Here is a 20838-nt window from a genome sequence, read left to right on the forward strand (position 1 = left end):
TCACCTATGGCCAGCGGAACATTAACGATCTCTACTTGGTCTCAGCAATCTCTTTCCTTGCTTTTCATAGAAGGCTGGGATACATCTCATCAGGCTCGGCGAATTTATGCACGGTTATGCCTGTTAAAACATCCAATACTTCCTCGTTATTAGTCTTAACATGCTTTAGAACTTCACCACTCCAAATGAAATCTCCAACTATAATGTCCTTTGAATCCTTTGAATACTGATGAGAAATATTCATTTATGATCTCACCCATGTCCTTTGACTCCACTCTCAGATTGCCCTTTTGGTCCTGAATAGCCCAACTCTTTAACAACCTCTCAGAAACAGAACCAGAAATGATATCTCACACCACAACAAACCAAGACAAGCGTGATACAACCCCAACACTTTGCTGGAGGCTCACTGATGTTACCTGGTGTGATGACAAAACGTCTGAAAACAAACCCACCAGCTCAGTGAGCAAACCAACAATCTGACTGTCTCTATTTCTGAAGGGCCTTCCGTGTTTTAATGCTATGCATCTAACATAGGAGCCTTTTTTTTTCCTTTTTCAACCTCTCAATATCCCTTGACATCAAGGGTTTCCTGGACTAGCTGCACTTGCCCTTCACTGTTAGAAGAACCTACTGACCCTGAACTCTCACTGGACTATATTGAACACTCACCATCTATCAAATGGGTCATGTCTGTTTCTAGTTTTATTATCTTCACTTGTCAACACAGAAGAACACCCCTATATAGCTTCACCACAGCCAGATGTTAAAGGGATGGTTCCTATCTTTGTTTAGCTTTCACCAAGCAAGGATTGAGCAAGGGTCATAAAACCAACAGATTAGTCACCTCTTAATCTCATCATCTGTTATGTTTAGTGAAAAATTTATTTATCACCCAATTACCCTCCACCTTAATTGCGATCTAAAATTCTAACCTTTATTACTAAAATTAAATTTAAAATATTAAAATTATTAAAACAATTTAAACTTATTAAAATATATCTAAAACAATTAAAATTTATAACTAAAATATTAGAGAACGTATAAGAAGTCCGTTAAGGGTTCATAAAAATACAAAGTAATTCCAATGTTAGAGAAGTTGTAAGACTTGTTGTTTCTTGGGCAAATGTCTTATAATATTTAATTGCTAAAGTCTCTATCAATTCATTATTCTCATTGTACCATTTGCCCCTTGCTCCTATCACAAAGCCATAAAAGGATACGATGGCGCCTTTAGTTAGGTCCAGTATCTCCTTCTTTAAGTGTTGATACTTCTGTATCTTCTCCTCCCATGCTAGTTCCAAAGAGTCGTTTTCATTCTCAAATTGTATGGTGACACCCACTAATACCTCTGGATCATCCTTACGCAAGATTAGATCAGGAATCCATAGCTTTCCTTCACTATCTTTTAAGCATGGTTCAATAAAGATTGTCCGACTGTTTTTCTTTATAAATTGAGTGAACACTTCCACAGTTTTGTTGTGCCCCTTTATCCTCGTGTTCTTCATCGAGGGGCACCATCCTGAAATATGAGAAGCCATTTGTATTGCTATATTACATTGCCTATAGTTTTTATTGCTTAATGGCCTTCCCCTAAGATAGAGTTGACCTTGTGGGATATAAATTGGTTCTCAACAAAATTGTGTTTATGACCTTTGATGTCTTCATATATAACAATGTTCTAGTCCAATTGTTAGGTGATCATTTTTGAAGTAATCGACGCCAACCCCTTGATTGAGCAACGCCATCCACTTCTGCATCTCTAATTCCCTCCATTTATCATAGTTACTACTAATAGTCTCTTCACAATACACAGAATTGTGTAATTCCAGATCCGTCCGACTAAGTCTTAATTCGAGGATTCCAGATGTCGCTAAGAATCTTCAATTTACTCAGTTCCATAAGTCTTTCCGATATTATGGATTCGTTAAATCGAATGAGGCCTGTAGTATCTCATCAGAGGATCTCCCAAATGCCTCATGTTTTCGCATTACTGCGATTGGAATTAAAATTGCTAACTTATTTAGTCCAAGTCTGCCATCGATATTACGAGCATATAAAATGCTATCCGTAATCGACTGTAGCAGGTATAAACTCTCCTGAATAAAACCCCTAATTATTGTGTCTAATCTGTTAAGGTAAGTTTATGAAGCTTCAGAAAGCGTTAGGTAGTTATATAATCTGGGGATAAAATATGTTTTAAACAGCTCTACTTTCTGTGCCGGGTTTAATGGAGATCTATTTAAATTCCCTGTCCAATTTTTTTAAATAAATATTTTTATTAAAAAAAAGATTTTTGAGATTTTCTTCACAAAATTTCAAAATTAATATAAAATAGTGTATCCACTTTACAATATAATAACAGCTGAAAATGTGTTGCTGGAAAAGTGCAGCAGGTCAGGCAGCATCCAAGGAACAGGAGAATCGACGTTTTGGGCATAAGCCCTTCTTCAGGAATCCTGTTCTTTGGATGCTGCCTGACCTGCTGCGCTTTTCCAGCAACATATTTTCAGCTCTGATCTCCAGCATCTGCAGTCCTCACTTTCTCCTCGAATATAATAACAGCACCAATATAAAATTTAAAAACTGGTTACTAATCTACAAACTACCAAAACACAAAATATAGGAAAAGAAGACTCTATATATAAAAAAAACCCACAGTATCATATATTACTAACAATAAACAATAAATAAATAAATAAATAAATACACATTCAAAATAAAGTTATATCAAGTCACAACAAAACCCGTACTTATACGGGATTCTTCCTCCCAGGGGCCCCCGAACCAACCAACCTCGTCCTCACGGTTAAGCAAACGCGCTAAACAGTATGGCTGATAAATCTGCATCGGTGTAGTTCAAAAAGGACTGCCATGTTCTATACAATAATTCCGTTTTTGGTGCACCATATTCAGAAGGAAGTCCAGGCAGATATATTCCATAACTATCCTTTGCTAATTCAAAAGTCCTAGGGGACTTTCCAATACCCAACTTACTAAAATATTTTTCCTCGCACAAAAGGAAAGGATAGTGAATAGTATCTTCCTGTATGCATCTAGAGAAGGGAAATTTGGATAACCCAAAAGAAGAGACACTGGGTCCAACCCAATCTCCGTTCCCAAAATCTTTGCCAAGGCATTCGCTACGCTGACCCAATATTTACGAATCTTATGGCATGTCCACAAACAATAAGTGAGAGTACCAACTTCTATTTTACATTTAGGGTACATTGGGGATGCTCCTGCCTTGAACTTTGCGAGCCGCTCTGGTGCCATATGAGCCCTGTGAAGTATCTTGAATTGAATAGCCTGAGTTCTATTACAGATAGAGGTCTTCCTGGCACTTTCCCAGATATCCTCCCACATCTCTAAGGAGATTTCCATCCCTAATTCTTGATTCCAGGTTTTATATAACCATTCCATGTCCTTCAATACCTTATTACGTAGCAAGTGGTAGAGAGTACCAACCAAAGGCGCATCCATTGGCCGAAGCACTCTCCTTTCCATATCCGATTTATAAGGATTAGTCATCAATATGGTCTTATTTTGTTTGAAGTCTCATACTTGAAAATATCGAAAAAGATCCTTCTTAGGCAACCCGAACTCTGACGCAACAGTTCGAAGGATATCACAATCTCCCCATCGATCAGATCTCCCAAACATGAGATACCACTTGACTCCCAGGTTTTAAATTCAGCATCAGTCAGGCCTGGCTGAAATCCCAACATTCCCACTATAGGGGTAGAAGGGGAGGTTTTTTTGTAAACTACCCCAATTCTGTCTCATCATCCTCCAAGCTTTGATTGTATTTAATACAATAGGATTTTTACAGTGATCCATAATAAATCTCATCTTATCCATAAATAGTAGATTGATGAGGGGACATTTTGCTTGGGAAGCCTCAATATCCAACCAAATTGATTGTGGGTTCCAAGAGACCCAATCAGCTACATATGATAACAGAGAACTCAGTTGGTACCTCATGAAATCTGGAAAATTCAGACCTCCCCTTATTTGTGGGAGGACAACTTATCTAATTTACTAAGGGGCCGTCTATGACTCCAAATAAAGGAGCTGAGCCAACTATAGAGCTTACACAGCGTCTGTCTTGGCAACATCAAGGGGAGCATTCTTGTAGGGTATAATAAGTGAGGTAGAATACTCATCTTGACCAAAACTATTCTTCCTAGCCAGGATATCGGGAGATCTTCCCAGCGTTGGAGGTCCTGCCTTATTTTCTCTAATAAGTGTGTATAATTAGCTTTGTATAGCTGACCAAATACTGGGGTAATAAAAATACCTAAATAAAGAAAGCCTCCCAGTGACCACCAAAAGGGGAAGCGGGATCCCTCCGGAAAATTGGATATGCTGGTAAGACCTCCTAGCGGCATGGCCTCTGATTTCGTAAAGTTAATTTTGTAACCTGAGAACATACCAAATAATTTAACCACTTGAATTAAGCGGGGCACAGATGTCAATGAATCATTTAAGAAAAGAAGGACGTCGTCCGCATGGAGAGTGATTTTATGCTTACCCGATCCTACTTCCGGGGTCATTATATTAGGGCCAGTTTGTATGGCTTCTGCCAGCGGCTCAATCACTAGTGTAAATAGTAGTGGTAAGAGAGGGCATCCTTGACGACAACCTCTGCCAATAATAAAACTATCCGATCTTACGCCGTTGGTAATCACCGCTGCTTTGGGGTCACTATATAATACTGCAACCCATTTAGTAAAGACCTCTCCAATACCAAACCGTTCCAAAGTATAAAAGAGATATGGCCATTCTACCCGATCGAATGCCTTGTCTGCATCTGGGGAGATGACTAATTCCGGTATCGCTCCCTGCTGGCAGAGTTATACCATGTTTAACACTCTCCTAATGTTATTAGTTGATCTGCGACCCTTAATAAACCCCGTTTGATCCTCTTTTATAATGAATGTAAAACCCTCTCCAATCTTAATGACAACATTTTTGAGAGAATTTTAAAGTCCACATTCAAGAAGGATATAGGTCAGTATGAAGTACAGTCATCTGGGGCTTTCCTTTTCTTAAGAATGAGAGAGATATTTGCTTCTCTCAGGGAGGGCAGGAGGCTACCCTGACTGTGTGAATAATTACATATATCTATAAGTGGTCCAGCCAATTCATCTATAAATTCTTAATAGAACTCAGCCCGGAATCTTCTCCGGGCACTTTACCGCTGTGGAGCTGCCTCACTGCCTCCTGGACTTCCTGGGTTGTCGGGGGGGCGTTCAAAAGTGACACCTGCTCCGAGGTTAGGCCTGAGAGAGCCAGATTTTTTTAAAAAAGACTCCATCTTCCTCATTCTATCCTCACAGCCCTCCGACTTGGGCAATTTGAAATAGAACTTTCTAAAGGTTGCATTAATCTTTTTAGGATCACAAGTCAAGGTACCAGCACCCTCTCTAATAGACGTAATGGATTAGGGAGCCTTTTTCTTTCTGGCAAGGTATGCTAGATACCTGCCCGGTTTATTGCCGTATTCAAATAATCTCTGCTTTGCAAATAGTATATCCGTCTTTGCTGTTGGAGTAAATGCGGTATTCAAAGTTGCCCTGAGGGCTGTAATCCGCTATAGTTTAGTAATGGAGGGCCTATCGGCATATGTTGTCTCAGCTGTCTTCAGGCGAGCCTTGAGCAGACCTGTTGTTCTCCCTTTAGTCTTTTTCGGGTCGCAGAATATGCGATAACCAAGTCACGCGCATATGCCTTAACAGTCTCCCACAGTCTTCCACATCACCGATGAGTTACTGGCCGTGCCTGAATTGATATCCCAGAAAGTTTTAAATTCCTGCGAGAACTTACAATCCTTCAAAAGGAAAGATTCCATACACCAGTGTCGGGAGCCCATCTCGTCGTCATTAGTCTTAACCTCCATATACACTGCTACATGTTCAGAAATAGTTATATTAACTATTTTACAAACAATATTGAATTCAGAAAGGCTGAGGGGACAAAAACATATCAATTCTGGTATGGCACTTGTGTGGATTAGAATAAAAAGTAAAATTTCTACCCTCGGTGAAGACACCTCTACACATCTACCAGCCCCAACTCCCTATTCAGATCAGCCAACTGCCTAGATCTCAGAGATATGCCTGCAGAGCTCCTAGGCATCCTGTCCACCTCAGGGTTGATACTACAATCAAAATCTCCCCCTATAATTGTGTGACGCACCCCAAGAGCCATCAACTTGGAGAACTGTTACAAATGTAAAAGAATGTGCCAGAGGCAAAAAACATTAAAAATCCCATATTCGTCTCCATACATTAGGGCTTTAAGTAATATATACCGTCTGGACTCCTCTTTTATCTGGCTTAGCATTTGGAAGGGAAGATTCTTCCGGGTAAGAATGGCCACTCCCCTACTTTTTGAGCTAAAATCCTCCCTGCTGCAGCTTCGAATGCTCCTTATCAAGTAGACGTGTCTCTTGTAGAAGGGCTACATTAACCCTTTCTTTTTTCAGACTTGATAATATCTTTTTCCTTTTAATTGGCAAGTGGCTCCCCTTGACATTCCAGGCGCACTATTTAAACGAATGACTAGCCATGATCGTTCATGAAAGTTCAAGACCCTCCCAGGAGGAAGAACCCCACTCAAAAGGCATTGAGTAAAGACCATAAACAATTCACATATAAAAACAACCTTTAAAGCAACTAAATCAAAACAGCTAAGAACTATTCCTAAAATAAAACATAAGACATCATTAAAAGGAGACTTTCCCCCTTGTCCACAGGAGGCACTCCTACCTTCCAGTAATCCCACCATAACAGCTCTCAGCTGGAGCCATGCCCTCGGCCCAGACATTACAAAGTAAGGTAAACAGATATCTTATAATATAAGAATTAAAAGTGGGTGACCAACCCACCCCCTCCATATTATTACCCAGACACTTTTAACAAAACAGCAACATAAAATAGAATATATAAAATTACAATCCCCGCAAATATTAAGGGACAAAAAACAACTCAGAAACATCCCCAACAATCGGATAAACCGAGCGAGTTATAGATGAGTCAAAAGAAAGAATCCCCCGCCTGGAGGAAGGATGGAAAAGAGAAAGAGGGAAAGGGGAGAAGAAAAAAACAGAAGGAGGCCAAAATAAAGTCATTATCCATATAGTTCAAGTCCATCAGTGTATTTGAGAGCATCCAAAAATCCTTTTACTTTTTCTGACAATTCAAAGTTATACACAGATCCTCCATGACTAAAGCACAGCGTTGCTGGGTATCACATGGAATATTGAATATTTAAATCCCTCAGACACTTCTTAACCTCGTTAAACATCTTCCTCTTGCGAGTTGCAACCGGAGGGAGAGAAATCCTGGAACAGCATTATTTTGGAACCCTTGCATACCATGACTTGGGGTCCTTTCCCAAAACTCTGGAGGCCTCCAGCAACATTTGTTTTCCCCTGCAGTGCTGAAGTCGAACTATGACCGGGTGGGGCGCTGGTCCGACCCGACCCTGCGTACAGCAACCCGGTGGGCTTGCTCAGCCCGCACTGGGCCCAGCTCAGACTCCAGTTTCAACAGCCATTGCTCCAAAACATCAACAAGCTGGCTTTCCTCCTCAAATTACGGAAGGCCCAGCAACCGAATATTTTTCTAACGACCTCAATTTTCAAGGTCATTGATATGTTCTTCTAAGGCCCAGACCTTTCCCACAGAGGATTCAGCAGCGGTCTCGGAGGCTGTGGCCTGTTGCTCTGCCCCTCCAACATGCTGTCTCTCGGTCATGCTTCTGCAGCATGACAGAGATTGACTCCCACCTGCAGCTTAACCATCTCCCAGTTCAGTCTCACCTTTGCTGGTAAGTTCCCCGAGGTGGCCACGGCCGTCTCTGTTGCTGCTGGGGCGGGGGCGGGGGCGGGGGGGGGGGGGGGTGGGGTTGGGGGGGGGGGTGGTGGGGGTCGGGGGGGGGGTCCCTCCCTGTTGCGAACTCCGTGATCCTTTACCGTTGGTCATTTCAAAGTGTATCAAACTGCTAAAGTTTGATGCAGAATGATCAAAGCTGCTGGGACAAAACTATTTTTAACAGTTTAGAAAGTGAGGGGAGGGTAGGTACCCCACTTTGCCTGGGTCCTGGGCAGAGGACCCAGCAGAATCTGAACTAATGGGTCGCCACCATCTTGAATCCACACCCCTGTCCAATTTTTTTAATACATCTCCCCAATTGGCAGTGCCTATACCAATCCATTGATCTATTTTCGCTGAAAGATACTTTTCCATATTCCCAGGCTCTATATACTGCATTATAATTGACTCCAATTCCTCCTATTGTTATAAATATTTTGTTTTTATAAATATAATGAAACTCTTTTGTTTTCTTAATATTTGCATCCAATCCTGTACTCTCGCAAACCTTCTGCACTATTTTCAGGTTAACCACCATTCCTTCATACATATGACTTACAAGCGCAATGTCATCCACAAAGGCCAATGACACACAATGATAGTTGTCACTGTTGGGATCTAAAAAGACCCTCTTATTACCCTCTTCCCTGCTTTATGCCTTTTAAAATACCAATTTTATTAGTTTTACATTTAAAACCTTCTACTGTGGTGCTGTTATCAAGATGTAAGTGTGTTATTAGTTTCACAAATTCTGTCAGTAGTGATAAACTATTAAGAGCTTTTAATATGTGTTTATGTCCTACTGAATCAAAGGCTTTGGCTAAATCAATAAATACAATTGCCAATTCTTGTTTTCTCTTTATTGATCCACTTATGATGTTACTTAAAATTTTGATATTCTGATCACAACCAGAGACTCCTGTAAGAAATCCTTTCTGCTGTTTATTTAGTTTGATTAATTCACTTAATCTTTTGGCCATGATCTTGGTAAAGATCCTGAGTAGGATAGGCCCTATCATTATTGGTCTCCAATTATCGATTTATCTTAATTCCACTTTATCATTAGTTTAGGAATAAGTACTGTGCAAATGACTTTCGTTTACTTGGGAACATTACCGGTTTTCAATCATATTGGAAATATTCTAGGAAGTATTTTATTATCCATATATTTTATATAGCTATTATGTCTTTAATCTCCATGCCGTCCGGCCCGGCAGCAGTTTTTGAGTCTATTGCCCTAAGGGCCTGATCAACTTCCTCTACTGTCACTGGCTGGACTAAGGATTTATTTAAATAGGTGTCCCTTTATATTTTGCGAAATTTTTAATATTTGATTTATCATTCGGTGTTGATCATTTGTTTCAGAAGAACTCCTCAAGTTCCTCCTTTTTAAGTGGACAAATACTATTTACGGGGGCTCCCATCAATTTCCTCGCTAAATGCTGTCTTCTGTGTTTGAAAAATGTTTGTACTTCCTTGAATTTAACTTTCTTTATTGCATATTTCAACCTCGCACTATTACTTGAAAGCTGTCCCTTTTCCGGTTTTGATTCCTTCTCTCTCTAATTATCGTATTCCTCTTTTTTCCATCGAACTTTTTCTTTAATAGTTTTTTTTGTAATTTTATCCATTATTCTATTGTTTTCTCTTGCTACATTACATTTATTTTTAATTATGTTATGCTCAATTAAATCTAATAAATCGTTTATAGATTTTTTTTGCTTTTATTGCTTCCTTCATTTTTATTCTCACAAGATGGACCTAGCTTTTCTAAGTTATTTTGCATCTCTTCCACATTCTCTGCCCTTATTGTTTCTTCTCTTTCTCCTTCTTCATCTCTATTATCCTTCCCAAACTCGATTTCTTCCTCATCTTCCTTATCTTCTCTATTCCTATTACTATTATTTTGCTTCACTTAAGATTCTTCTTTTATCTGAAATTTATTTGGGTGTTTTAGTTTTTTGTTGTCCTGCTATCATTTTTTTTATATACCTACTGTTGGAATATTGTTTTTCCAACTCTTGCAACATTGCTACCTCAGTACTAGACCAGACTCCCTGTTTACATTTATTCTTATTTTGGTTATTTTGACTATCGTTATTCTTACTGACACTTTGAGTTCTTTTAGCATTCCTAAAAGCAGCATGCTTGTGTCTTTCATGTTGCCCTAGTCCTATGGCAGTAAGTAAATATGAGAGGGCACTTTTCACATTGGAAGACCTCATCTATTAAGATTTCTTTCTTCCCTTTACACTTAGAATAATGGCATGTCCCCGCATGGTAGCTTCTTTCCCAATCGCATTTGCTACATCTTACCCGTACTGATTTTATCTCCCCTACATCCATTTATATGTTTCCTGAATTGTCCAGTTGTGTTATATAGGACAGGATTCACATTTAAAATTATCAACTGGATATTTTATGATCAAATTTAGTTTATCCTTGTTGGATGCAGTTGGAATTACAACCATTGGTTTAGTTGGAATATTCAATTCCTCGCTTCTATGCTCTTTAGTTGAATTAAACTTAAAATCTCTTTAAAATTTGAATTGTAAAATGTATTGGTTGTTAAAAGACCAAGTCTAGGAGAGGCTGACTCCTTTGACTGAATTGTTTCTCCACTCTGATTCTGAATATTTGAAATGTTTTCCCCATGATTACTATCCTAAGGTAGAAGACCTGTAGGGTCACCAGCCATCTCATATTTCTTCTGTGGCTGTATTAGCTGACCTGGAATGAGTAATATTCCAGCAATGGCTTGACTAAGATTAAAACCGCTCAATGCCAGTTAAAAGCAAAACTCAGATAAAATCCATTGCACGGTGGCTCAGTGGTTAGCACTGCTACCTCATAGTGCCAGGGACCCGGGTTCAATTCCACCCGTGGGTGACTGTCTGTGTGGACTTTGCATGTTTTCCCCATGTCTGCATGGGTTTCCTCCAGGTGCTCTGGTTTCTTCCTACAATCCAAAAGATGGGCAGGTTAGGTGAATTTGCCATACTAAATTGCCCATTGTGTCAGGTGCATTAGTTGGGGTAAATATAGGGTAGGGTACAGGAATGGGCCTGGGTGGGTTTAGATTAGATTAGTTACAGTGTGGAAACAGGCCCTTCAGCCCAACAAGTCCACACCGACCCGCAAACCACCCAGACCCATTCCCCTACATTTACCCCTTCACCTAACACTATGGGCAATTTACCATGGCCAATTCACCTAACCTGCACATTTTTGGACTGTGGGAGGAAACCGGAGCACCCGGAGGAAACCCACGCAGACACAGGGAGAATGTGCAAACTCCACACAGTCAGTCGCCTGAGGTGAGAATTGAACCTGGGTCTCTGGCGCTGTGAGGCAGCAGTGCTAACCACTGTGCCACCGTGCCAATCCTCTTCGGAAGGTCGATGTGGACTTGCTGGGCTGAAGGGCCTGTCTCCACACTGTAGGGAATCTAATCTAAAAGTAAAAACAGCAATAAGACAGTTAACGTTTGCCAAATTCTGTCAAATAATATTGAAATTGTCCTTCCCCCTATTTGGACACAACATTTGCACTATCTTTATCCCTTTTCATAATAACTTTGAAACTTATTTAGTTATTGTCACTATCCCAAATTCCTTGACATTTCAACCACTTGACCAGTTTCATTCTCTCAGATTAAGTCTAGCACCACCCCATTTCTAGGAAGACTATCTACTATCTGCAGGAGGCACAAAAAGCTTGCACATTTTAATCATGTCCCAGAGCTATTGCCAGGGCCTCTGGATTACTGGCCCATGGCAATGTGACAATGTCCCTGTCTCCTCTGCTGACTCTATAGCTCCCCACTCTGTCCCCACCCCTGTGATCTAGCTCTCTGCTGTGATCTGGAACTCCTCCACACCCCGACTCCAGAGTTCCCAGCTCTCCTCCCAAACACCTGGGACTCCACTCCCCAACTCTTCTTTTGTGACCCCTTGTGCCCAATTTCCCCTCCCCTTGACTCCAGTGCTCCCTTTGCCATCCTCCATGGCTTACCTTCCCAACCCTGGTGACCCCAGATTTGCCTCCAGCCCTTTTGCCCAGTTCCTGGTTTACTTTCTCCAGTCCACTTTTTCTTCCATTTATCACATCCACTTCATACACCGCTGCCAGCCGGGCTGACACAGAAATTCTCAGTGGGGAGCTCCTAAACACACTCTGCCATTTGATTATAGAAAGTAACCGGCAAGCAGCTCCTGCCATGCTGTAGTTCTTTGCTCAAGTTCCCTGACCTTCAGGAGATATCAGTAGGAACACTGTATTTCCAGCCTTATTGTTTTGGTTAGCTTGCTATTTTGTTTATTTTTAATGAGAAAATAAGCTTGCCAGGATTGAAGATAATAAACTCAATGGGAACAGTGTTTCAATGTGGCTAACAAGAGAAGTTAAATTAGCTTGAGATTACAAGAAGAGGCTTATAATGTTGCCAGAATTATAGTAACACTGGAGACTCAAAGAATTTTAGAATTCTGCAAATGGTAACCGATAAAGAGAAAATAGAATGCAAAAGTAAATTAGTAACAGACAAAAAGGAATCCTGGGAACTTCTAAAACTATGTAAAAAGGAAGAAATTAGCAACAGGAAAATGGGTCCTTTAGAGATAGAGGAAATATTATAATAGGAATATGGAGAAAATAGAGACATTAAGCAAATACTTTTGATCAGCTTTTATGATTGTAAACACAAACATGTAAAAAAAACTTCAGAAAACCAAAATTCAGTGAGATCATCAAAGAAACAAGAATTGGTAATGTATTGGACAGTGAAGAAGGTTACCTCAGAGTAACAACAGGACCTTGATCCGATGGGCCAATGAGCCGAGGAGTGACAGATGGAGTTTAATTTAGGTAAATGTGAGGTGCTACATTTTGATAAGGCAAATTTGGGCAGGACTTATACACTTAATGGGAAGGTCCTGGGGACTGTTGCTGAATAAAGAGATCTTGGAGTGCAGGTTCATAGTTCCTTGAAAGTAGAGTTGCAGGTAGATAGGATAGTAAAGATGGTGTTTAGTATAGTTGCCTTTACTGATGAGTGCATTGTGCAAAGGAGTTGGGAGGTGATGTTGCAGCTGTACAGGATATTAGTTAGGCCACGTTTGGAATACTGCTTGTAATTCTTGGCTCTCTGCTATAAGAAGGATGTTGTGAAACTTGAAAGTTTTCAGAAAAGATTTTCAAGGGTGTTGCCAGGGTTGGAGGGTTTCAGCTATAAGGAGAGGCTGAATAGACTAGGGTTATTTTTCCTGGAGCATCACATGCTGAGGAGTGCCATTATAGAGATTTATAAAATCATAAGGAGCATGGATAGGATGAATAGAAAAGGACTTTTCTCTGGGGTGGGGAATCCAAAACTAGAGGGCATAGGTTTAATGTGAGAGAGGAAAGATTTAAAAGAGACCTAAGGGACAATTTTTTCATGCAGAGGGTGGTGCAAGTATGGTATAAGCTGCTAGATGCGGTGGTAGAGGCTGGTACAATTACAACATTTAAAAGACATCTGGATACGTATATGAGTAGGAAGGGTTTAGAGGGATATGGGCCAAATGTTGGCAAATGGAATTATATTCATTTAAGATATCTGGTCGGCATGGACAAGTTGGACCAAAGGGTCTGTTTCCATATTGTACATCTCTATGACTCTATGACAATGTGATTTACGATTTGAAAATAGATAGTATAGATGAACTTAGCGGGTCAAAAATTCCCTCAATCTGTTCGATTACGCATGAGAAGTTTAAAAGAGACGGCTACAGAACAATGGGTGGGTTGGTTTTGATCTTCTAGAATTGCCCAGAGTTTAGTATTTTTTGTAATTCGATCAGGGTTAGGGTTAACCCTTACCTGCAGCCTAACCCTCATGAGACAACCACGGAGTGTTGTGTACAGTTTTGATCTCTTTACCTGAAGAAGAATATTTTGCAATAATGGTTCAGAAAACTTATTCTTTGAATCAAGGGATTGTCTTATCTGGAATATCGAATATTCTACACCTAAATTCATAGCACAGGTATTTGAGTGATTACGTTATTGGAACCTAAAGTCTTGAGATGATAGATGCTTGCATTCTATTTTTTCTGGCTTGAAATCTAGGAATCATAGCCTTAGAATAAAGGGTTTTTAGGAGAAATTTAGGAGATGAGAAATTTCTTTACTCGTACTGTGAATTCTTGATCTTCACTTTCATAGGTTGGAATTCCTTGCCACAGAGAGTTGTAGAGGAGACGTTATGCATATTCAAGGCTGAGGTTAATAGATTCTTAATCAATAGGGGAAGCAAGTGTTCGTAGAATCCCTACCATTTGGAAGCAAGCCATTTGGCCCATCGTGTCTATACTGACCCTCTGAACAGCATGCTACCTAAACCCATCCCCTAGTGTATCCCAGTAATCCCGCATTTCCCATCGTTAACCCACCTAAACTACACATCCCTTGACACAATGGGCAATTTAGCATGGAAAATTCACCTAACCTGCACATGTTTGGACTGTGGGAGGAAATCGGAGCACCTGGAGGAAACCCACACAGACAGAGGATGAATGTGCAAACTCCACATAGATAGTTGCATGTGGGTGGAATCAAACCCAGGTTGCTGGCGCTGTGAGTCAGTAGTGTTGACCACTGAGTCACGATGCCACATATTGTAGGGAAATGGCAGGAAAGTGGACGTAAAGAATGTTGGATCTGCCCTGGTCCTAATGAATGTTGGAGCAGGGTCAAGAAGCAAAATAGCCTACTCCTGTGCCTTTTTGTATGGTTGTGGATGCTTATTTGGAGTTTATTCAAGGCATAGATTGCTAGACTCTAGTTAATAAGAGCATTTGGGAGAAATGGCAATAAGTTGGAAAGGTAGAAGTCAAGTACAAGATCAGCTATTACTTTATTGAATGGCAGAACAAGTTTCAAGAGCTGAATGGCCATTCTTGCCCCTCTTTTTCCAGTTCTTCTATTCTTATATTCTTAACCACTCCCTTGAAATGGGGATTGCTGTTGTTCCTTTTGTCCGAGGAGGCACTTGATTACATGTGGTATAGTCAGGATAGGTCTACAGTTCTGAAGAAGAGTCACTGGATCCGAAACATTAACTCTGTTTTCTTTCCATAGATGCTACCAGACCTGCTGAGCTTTTCCATCAATTTCAGTTTTTGTTTTTGTTTATGTTTTCCAGCATCCACAATTCTTTTGTTTTTTTGTGTAGGTATACATTTCTTGAATTTCAGTAGCTCCATTTCATAACCAGTAATTACCATGTGAACATTTTGAATCTATCCCACCATGACATCATTGCTTTGATGGAATTTTTGCATTAAAATCCATTTTGGAAGGCTAACTCCTGAAATTTCACAGATATTGCCTTTTTAACCAAAGGTAGCACTTTGCACCCCTATGGAAATGCACCTGCCTAGCTTTGCATTTAACCTAAGCTCTCCTATATAAATTATTGCACTAATTAGTTCACTGATTACTTTCTGTACTTGGCAGTCAACGTATTTGTTTCAACTTGCTTTTGTTTTACCATTTGTTTAATTTTCTTAGATTTCTAAGGAAAATCAGTTTGCACGGGCCAGCAAAAATAGTGACTTGCTGAAATTTTAATGGTTTTGTCCCTTTAAGAGAGACACTTGACTTTGGACAACTAGGGTTGGGTATGCATGAATCTATAATTAAATGGTATCCAAACTGGATGTTTTTGTCACATGGATGGTTGTATAATTCAGATGAGGCATGTGCTTATAGTCCACTGGCTGACTTAAAATTCCTTTTTCTTTCCTCCAAATTTACTGTGGTACGTACTGGTTCATTGGTTAGTTTCTGCGATCAATGGATAGGAGTATAAAATCATGTCATGCAATTACAATTCACTTCCAGTTACAGGTAGTTAATATTTCTGCCGGAGTTTGCTTTGCTTGATTCAATTAAATTTACTATTTGTTATCCTGAACCAAAGACAAATAATTTATGAAATTGGAGAAATTTTTGACAATTTATTATTGATAATGTTTTATGATGATGATAAGAATATTTAATAATAGTTAATACTGATTGAATATTTTATTTGTGTGTGATTGCATTTTCCCCCCTAGGAATTGAGTGATCTTCATGCAGATGCATTGCATGTACTAGCAAACTGTCTGGAAGAGGCACAGAATATTACAATTATCCGTGAATCAGGAGCTCTGGAAAAGTTTTTGTTATTTGTAGCTACCTCCTCGTTTCCTGAAGCACAGAGGCATGCAACTAATGCAATAACAAGATCAGCTCGTAACAGTATGTTAGAACTTGATTTTACCAAATACATTTAAAGTGGATTATTACCAGTATGAAATTTTTATAAATTGTAATTTACTGCTAAAACTTAATGATTAAAACAATATTCCAGGATCTATGTAAATATAATAGAATTAATAGTACTTTGTTTGTCTGCCACTTATATGCATATTACGGTACAGCATATTTTCATATGGAAATTAAATGCAGCTGTCATTTTTCAACAATGCTAGGTAGTAGAGTCACGTATGGTGTTCGCCCACAAAGTATTAGTTCTTCTAGATGCGTTTATTCTGGGAGAGAGAATAATCAACTACCAAATGCAGAATTAAAAGTGAAATGTCACATGAAAGGACACCAGAAAATCAGAAAATGGAGTTACCCTATTGACAGCCTCAAGTCAGCTCCTTTATTCAGTTTACTCATGGCAACCTACCTTCAACTCGTTTTATGAATCTCAGCTCTGTACTCTTTCATACGCTTACCAAAAACATTCTCTTAACGATTTGGATGAAGGCTGAGGGAATTGTTTAGTTTGCAGATGACATAAAGATAGGTGGAGGGGTAGGTAATGTTGAGATGGCAGGGAGACAGCAGAAGGACTTGGACAGGCTAGGAGTATGGGAAAAGAAGTGGCAGGTAGAATACAATGTGGTAAAGTGTAAGCTTATGCACTTGGGTAGGAAGAATAGAAGTATAGATTATTTTCTAAACTATTTTTCAGAAATCTGAAGCACAAAGAGACTTAAGAATCCTATTTCAGGAATTTGTTAGGATTAAGAAACAGGTTTACTTGGCAGTTAGGAGGGCAAATGCAATGTTAGCATTTGTTTCAAGAGGGCTAGAATACAAGGGCAGAGATGTATTGCTGAGATTGTGTAAGGCTCTGGTCAGACCGCACTTGGAATATTGTGAGCAGTTTTAGGCCCCACATGTGCTGGTGTTAAAAGGAGGTTTATAAGAATGATCCCTGCGGTGAAGAGATTGTCATATGAGGAATGGTTGAGGTCTCTGCATCTGTACTCAGTGAAGTTTAGAAGAATGAGGGGGGATCTCATTGAAACTTACAGAATACTCAGAGGCCTGAATAGAACAGATGTGGAGAAGATGTTGTTACCAGTCAGAGAGAATAGGACCTGAGGGCACATTTTCAGAGTGAAGGTATGAACCTTTAACTGAAATGAAGAATTTCATCAGCCAGACGGTTGTTAATCTGTGGAATTCAGTGCCCTAGAAAGTTGTGGAGGCCAAGTCATTGAATAAAGACAGAGATAGATAGGTCCTTGATTTGTAAGGGAATCAAAGGTGATTGGAAGATGGGGGAGAATAGGGTTGAGAAACATGTCAGTCATGATCAAATGGTGAAGCATATTTGATGGGCCAAATGACCTAATTCTGCTCTTATATCTTAGGATCTCATGATCTATTTCTATCTGGAAATTTCAAACTACCCCAGTACCAAATTCTTTTGAGTAAAAGAAATCCCAGATTTCTACCTTTTACATGAACAGATATTTCTTCAATTTGCTTCTGAATGGCTCGCTCTACATTTAAATTTATGTCTGTTTCTTCTTGATTCTTCCACCAGAAATTGTTTCTCTGTATGGACCCTGTCAATTCCATTTAACATTTTAACTCAATTGGATCATTTCTCAGTCTTCTACATTCAAGGAAATATGAACAACTTGTCCTTCCCATTAACCATTTAAGTCTGGTATTGTTTTGTGTTACCTGTCTCTTCCCCACTGTAATATTATGTAGAAATATTGTGCTTATTGGCAGATAACAAAAGAGTCTTGGTAATTGTATGCTGCTGATATTTACTCAATTAAAGGAGAATATACTGCAGAAGAAAGTATTTTCAAAATTGTATGCAAATTTTTTAACAATCTTTTAAAGTTGTTTTCAAACCTGGTTATTGAATCATCAATCCTTCATGCTGACATCTCTCAAACTATGTCAACTTAATTCAACTACAGGTTCAGAGTTTAACTATGACCTTCTCATGTTCTTCCCTATATCAGTTCCCCATGGGAGACTGATTAGCAAAGTTAGATCTCACGGAATACAGAGAGAACTAACCATTTGGATACAGAACTGGCTCAAAGGTAGAAGACAACGGTGGTCGTGAAGGGTTGTTTTTCAGACTGGAGGCCTGTGATCAGTGGAGTGCCACAAGGGTCGGTGCTGGGTCGTCTACTTTTTGTCATTTACATAAATGATTTGGATGCGAGCATAAGAGATACATTTAGTAAGTTTGCAGATGACACCAAAATTGGTGGACAGCGAAGAGGGTTACCTCAGATTACAACAGGATCTGGACCAGATGGGCCAATGGGCTGAGAAGTGGCAGATGGAGTTTAATTCAGATAAATGCGAGGTGCTGCATTTTGGGAAAGCAAATCTTAGCAGGACTTATACATTTAATGGTAAGGTCTGAGAGAGTGTTGCTGAACAAAGAGACCTTGGAGTGCAGGTTCATAGCTCCTCGAAAGTGGAGTTGCAGGTAGATAGGATGGTGAAGAAGGCGTTTGGTATGCTTTCTTTTATTGGTCAGAGTATTGAGTACAAGAATTGGGAGGTCATATTGCGGCTGTACAGGACATTGGTTAGGCCACTGTTGGAATATTGCGTGCAATTCTGGTCTCCTTCCTATTGGAAAGATGTTGTGAAACTTGAAAGGGTTCAGAAAAGATTTACAAGGATGTTGCCAGGGTTGGAGGATTTGAGCTATAGGGAGAGGCTGAACAGGCTGGCGCTGTTTTCCCTGGAGCGTCGGAGGCTAAGGGGTGACCTTATAGAGATTTACAAAATTATGAGGGGCATGAGTAGGGTAAATAGGCAAAGATTTTTCCCTGGGGTCAGGGAGTCCAGAACAAGAGGGCATAGGTTTAGGGTGAGAGGGGAAAGATATAAAAGAGATCTAAGGGGCAACGTTTTCACGCAGAGGGTGGTACGTGTATGGAATGAGCTGCCAGAGGAAGTGGTGGAGGCTGGTATAATTGCAACATTTAAGAGGCATGTGGATGGGTATATGATTAGGAAGGGTTTGGAGGAATATGGGCCAGGTACTGGCAGGTGGGACTAGATTGGGTTGGGATATCTGGTCAGCATGGACGGATTGGACCAAAGGGTCTGTTTCCATGCTGTACATCTCTATGACTCTATGATCTTTTCCAAGCTGATGTAACCTGAATTCCCTTTGCAGATATTCACATGCACATTTTATCTGAACCTATTACTTACTACTTCATCTTTTCCTGTTGGGCCCTTATCATTTGTCTTGTTATTCAGTCATGTCACTTTAGTTTTTTCCTATTTCAGATACTTTTATCCCACTCATAACTAAGGTCTCTTCAGCTGTAAGAATACTAGCTTTTACGAGTGAAATAGTCTTATCAAGTGAAATATCCTCATCAGTGATTGCTAATCTTGCCAACTACCTTTCTGAATCATTTGTTCCACAATGTAACAATCTTGTGGACTATGTAGTGGAATCAAAAATCGCTGTCCATCTTTGCATTCACTTGTGAATTAAGTCATTGCAAATGAAACTCCATTACTTCAGAAGAGACGGGAAGGAAAAAGTAAGTATCTACACGCTGACCAATTTAACAAGAGTTGTGGAGGACAAATGCAAATTGATTAGAGTAAACAGGAACTGATTAAAGAGAGTGTATATGGATCTGGGGTAAAAGATCACAACACCAGGTCATAGTCCAACGGGTTTATTTGGAAGCATGAGCTTTCAGAGTGTTGCTTCTTCATCAGGTGGTTCATCAGAAATAACAGCATTCCGAAAGCTTGTGCTTCGAAATAAACCTGTTGGACTATAAGCAGGCGTTGTGATTTTTAACCTTGAAAATCTCAGTCCAACACCGGCACCTCCAAATCGTATATGGACCTGTGAAGAGTAGATCATGTCTGACTAGTTAGATATTTTAAGATCCCTGGGAAACTGAATAGAGCAGTATCAATCAGGAAGCTATGCATGTGAACTTTCCTATGGTGTTTGATAATATCACATCTCCCCAGCCTGTGAGGTATAGACAGGATAGATCGAGTGAATCCTTAGAAGAGTATAAAGAAACTGGGAGTATACTTAAGAGGGAAATCAGGAGGGCAAAACGGGGACATGACATAGCTTTGGCAAATAGAATTAAGGAGAATCCAAAGGATTTATTCAAATATATTAAGGACAAAAGGGTAATTAGGGAGAGAATAGGGCCCCTCAAAGATCAGCAAGGCGGCCTTTGTGTGGAGCCACAGAAAATGGGGGAGACACTAAATGAATATTTTGCATCAGTATTTACTGTGGAAAAGGATATGGAAGATATAGACTGTAGTGAAATAGATGGTAACACCTTGCAAAATGTTACAGAGGAGGAAGTGCTGGATGTCTTGAAACGGTTAAAGGTGGATAAATCCCCAGGACTTGATCAGGTGTACCCGAGAACTCTGAGGGAAGCTAGAGAAGTGATTGCTGGGCCTCTTGCTGAGATATTTGTATCATCAATATTCACAAGTGAGGTGCCGGAAGACTGGAGGTTGGCAAACGTGGTGCCACTGTTTAAGGAGGGCAGTAAAGACAAGCCAGGGAACTATAGACCGGTGAGCCTGACCTCGGTGGTGGGCAAGTTGTTGGAGGGAATCCTGAGGGACAGGATGTACT

The 20838-nt window shown here is 39.9% G+C and overlaps 1 protein-coding gene across 1 annotated transcript in view; it reads left to right on the plus strand.

Moving 5' to 3' along the window:
- armc3 (armadillo repeat containing 3) overlaps positions 1–20838 on the plus strand; it is a 194467-nt gene that overhangs the window by 58891 nt on the left and 114738 nt on the right. Inside the window, exon 8 of the mRNA XM_072575964.1 lies at positions 15983–16166. Within this exon, the coding sequence (XP_072432065.1) occupies positions 15983–16166 (184 nt within the window). The remainder of the gene's footprint in view (positions 1–15982; positions 16167–20838) is intronic.

This window comes from Chiloscyllium punctatum, chromosome 8 (assembly GCF_047496795.1).
Source record: "Chiloscyllium punctatum isolate Juve2018m chromosome 8, sChiPun1.3, whole genome shotgun sequence".
Classification (NCBI taxonomy): domain Eukaryota; kingdom Metazoa; phylum Chordata; class Chondrichthyes; order Orectolobiformes; family Hemiscylliidae; genus Chiloscyllium; species Chiloscyllium punctatum.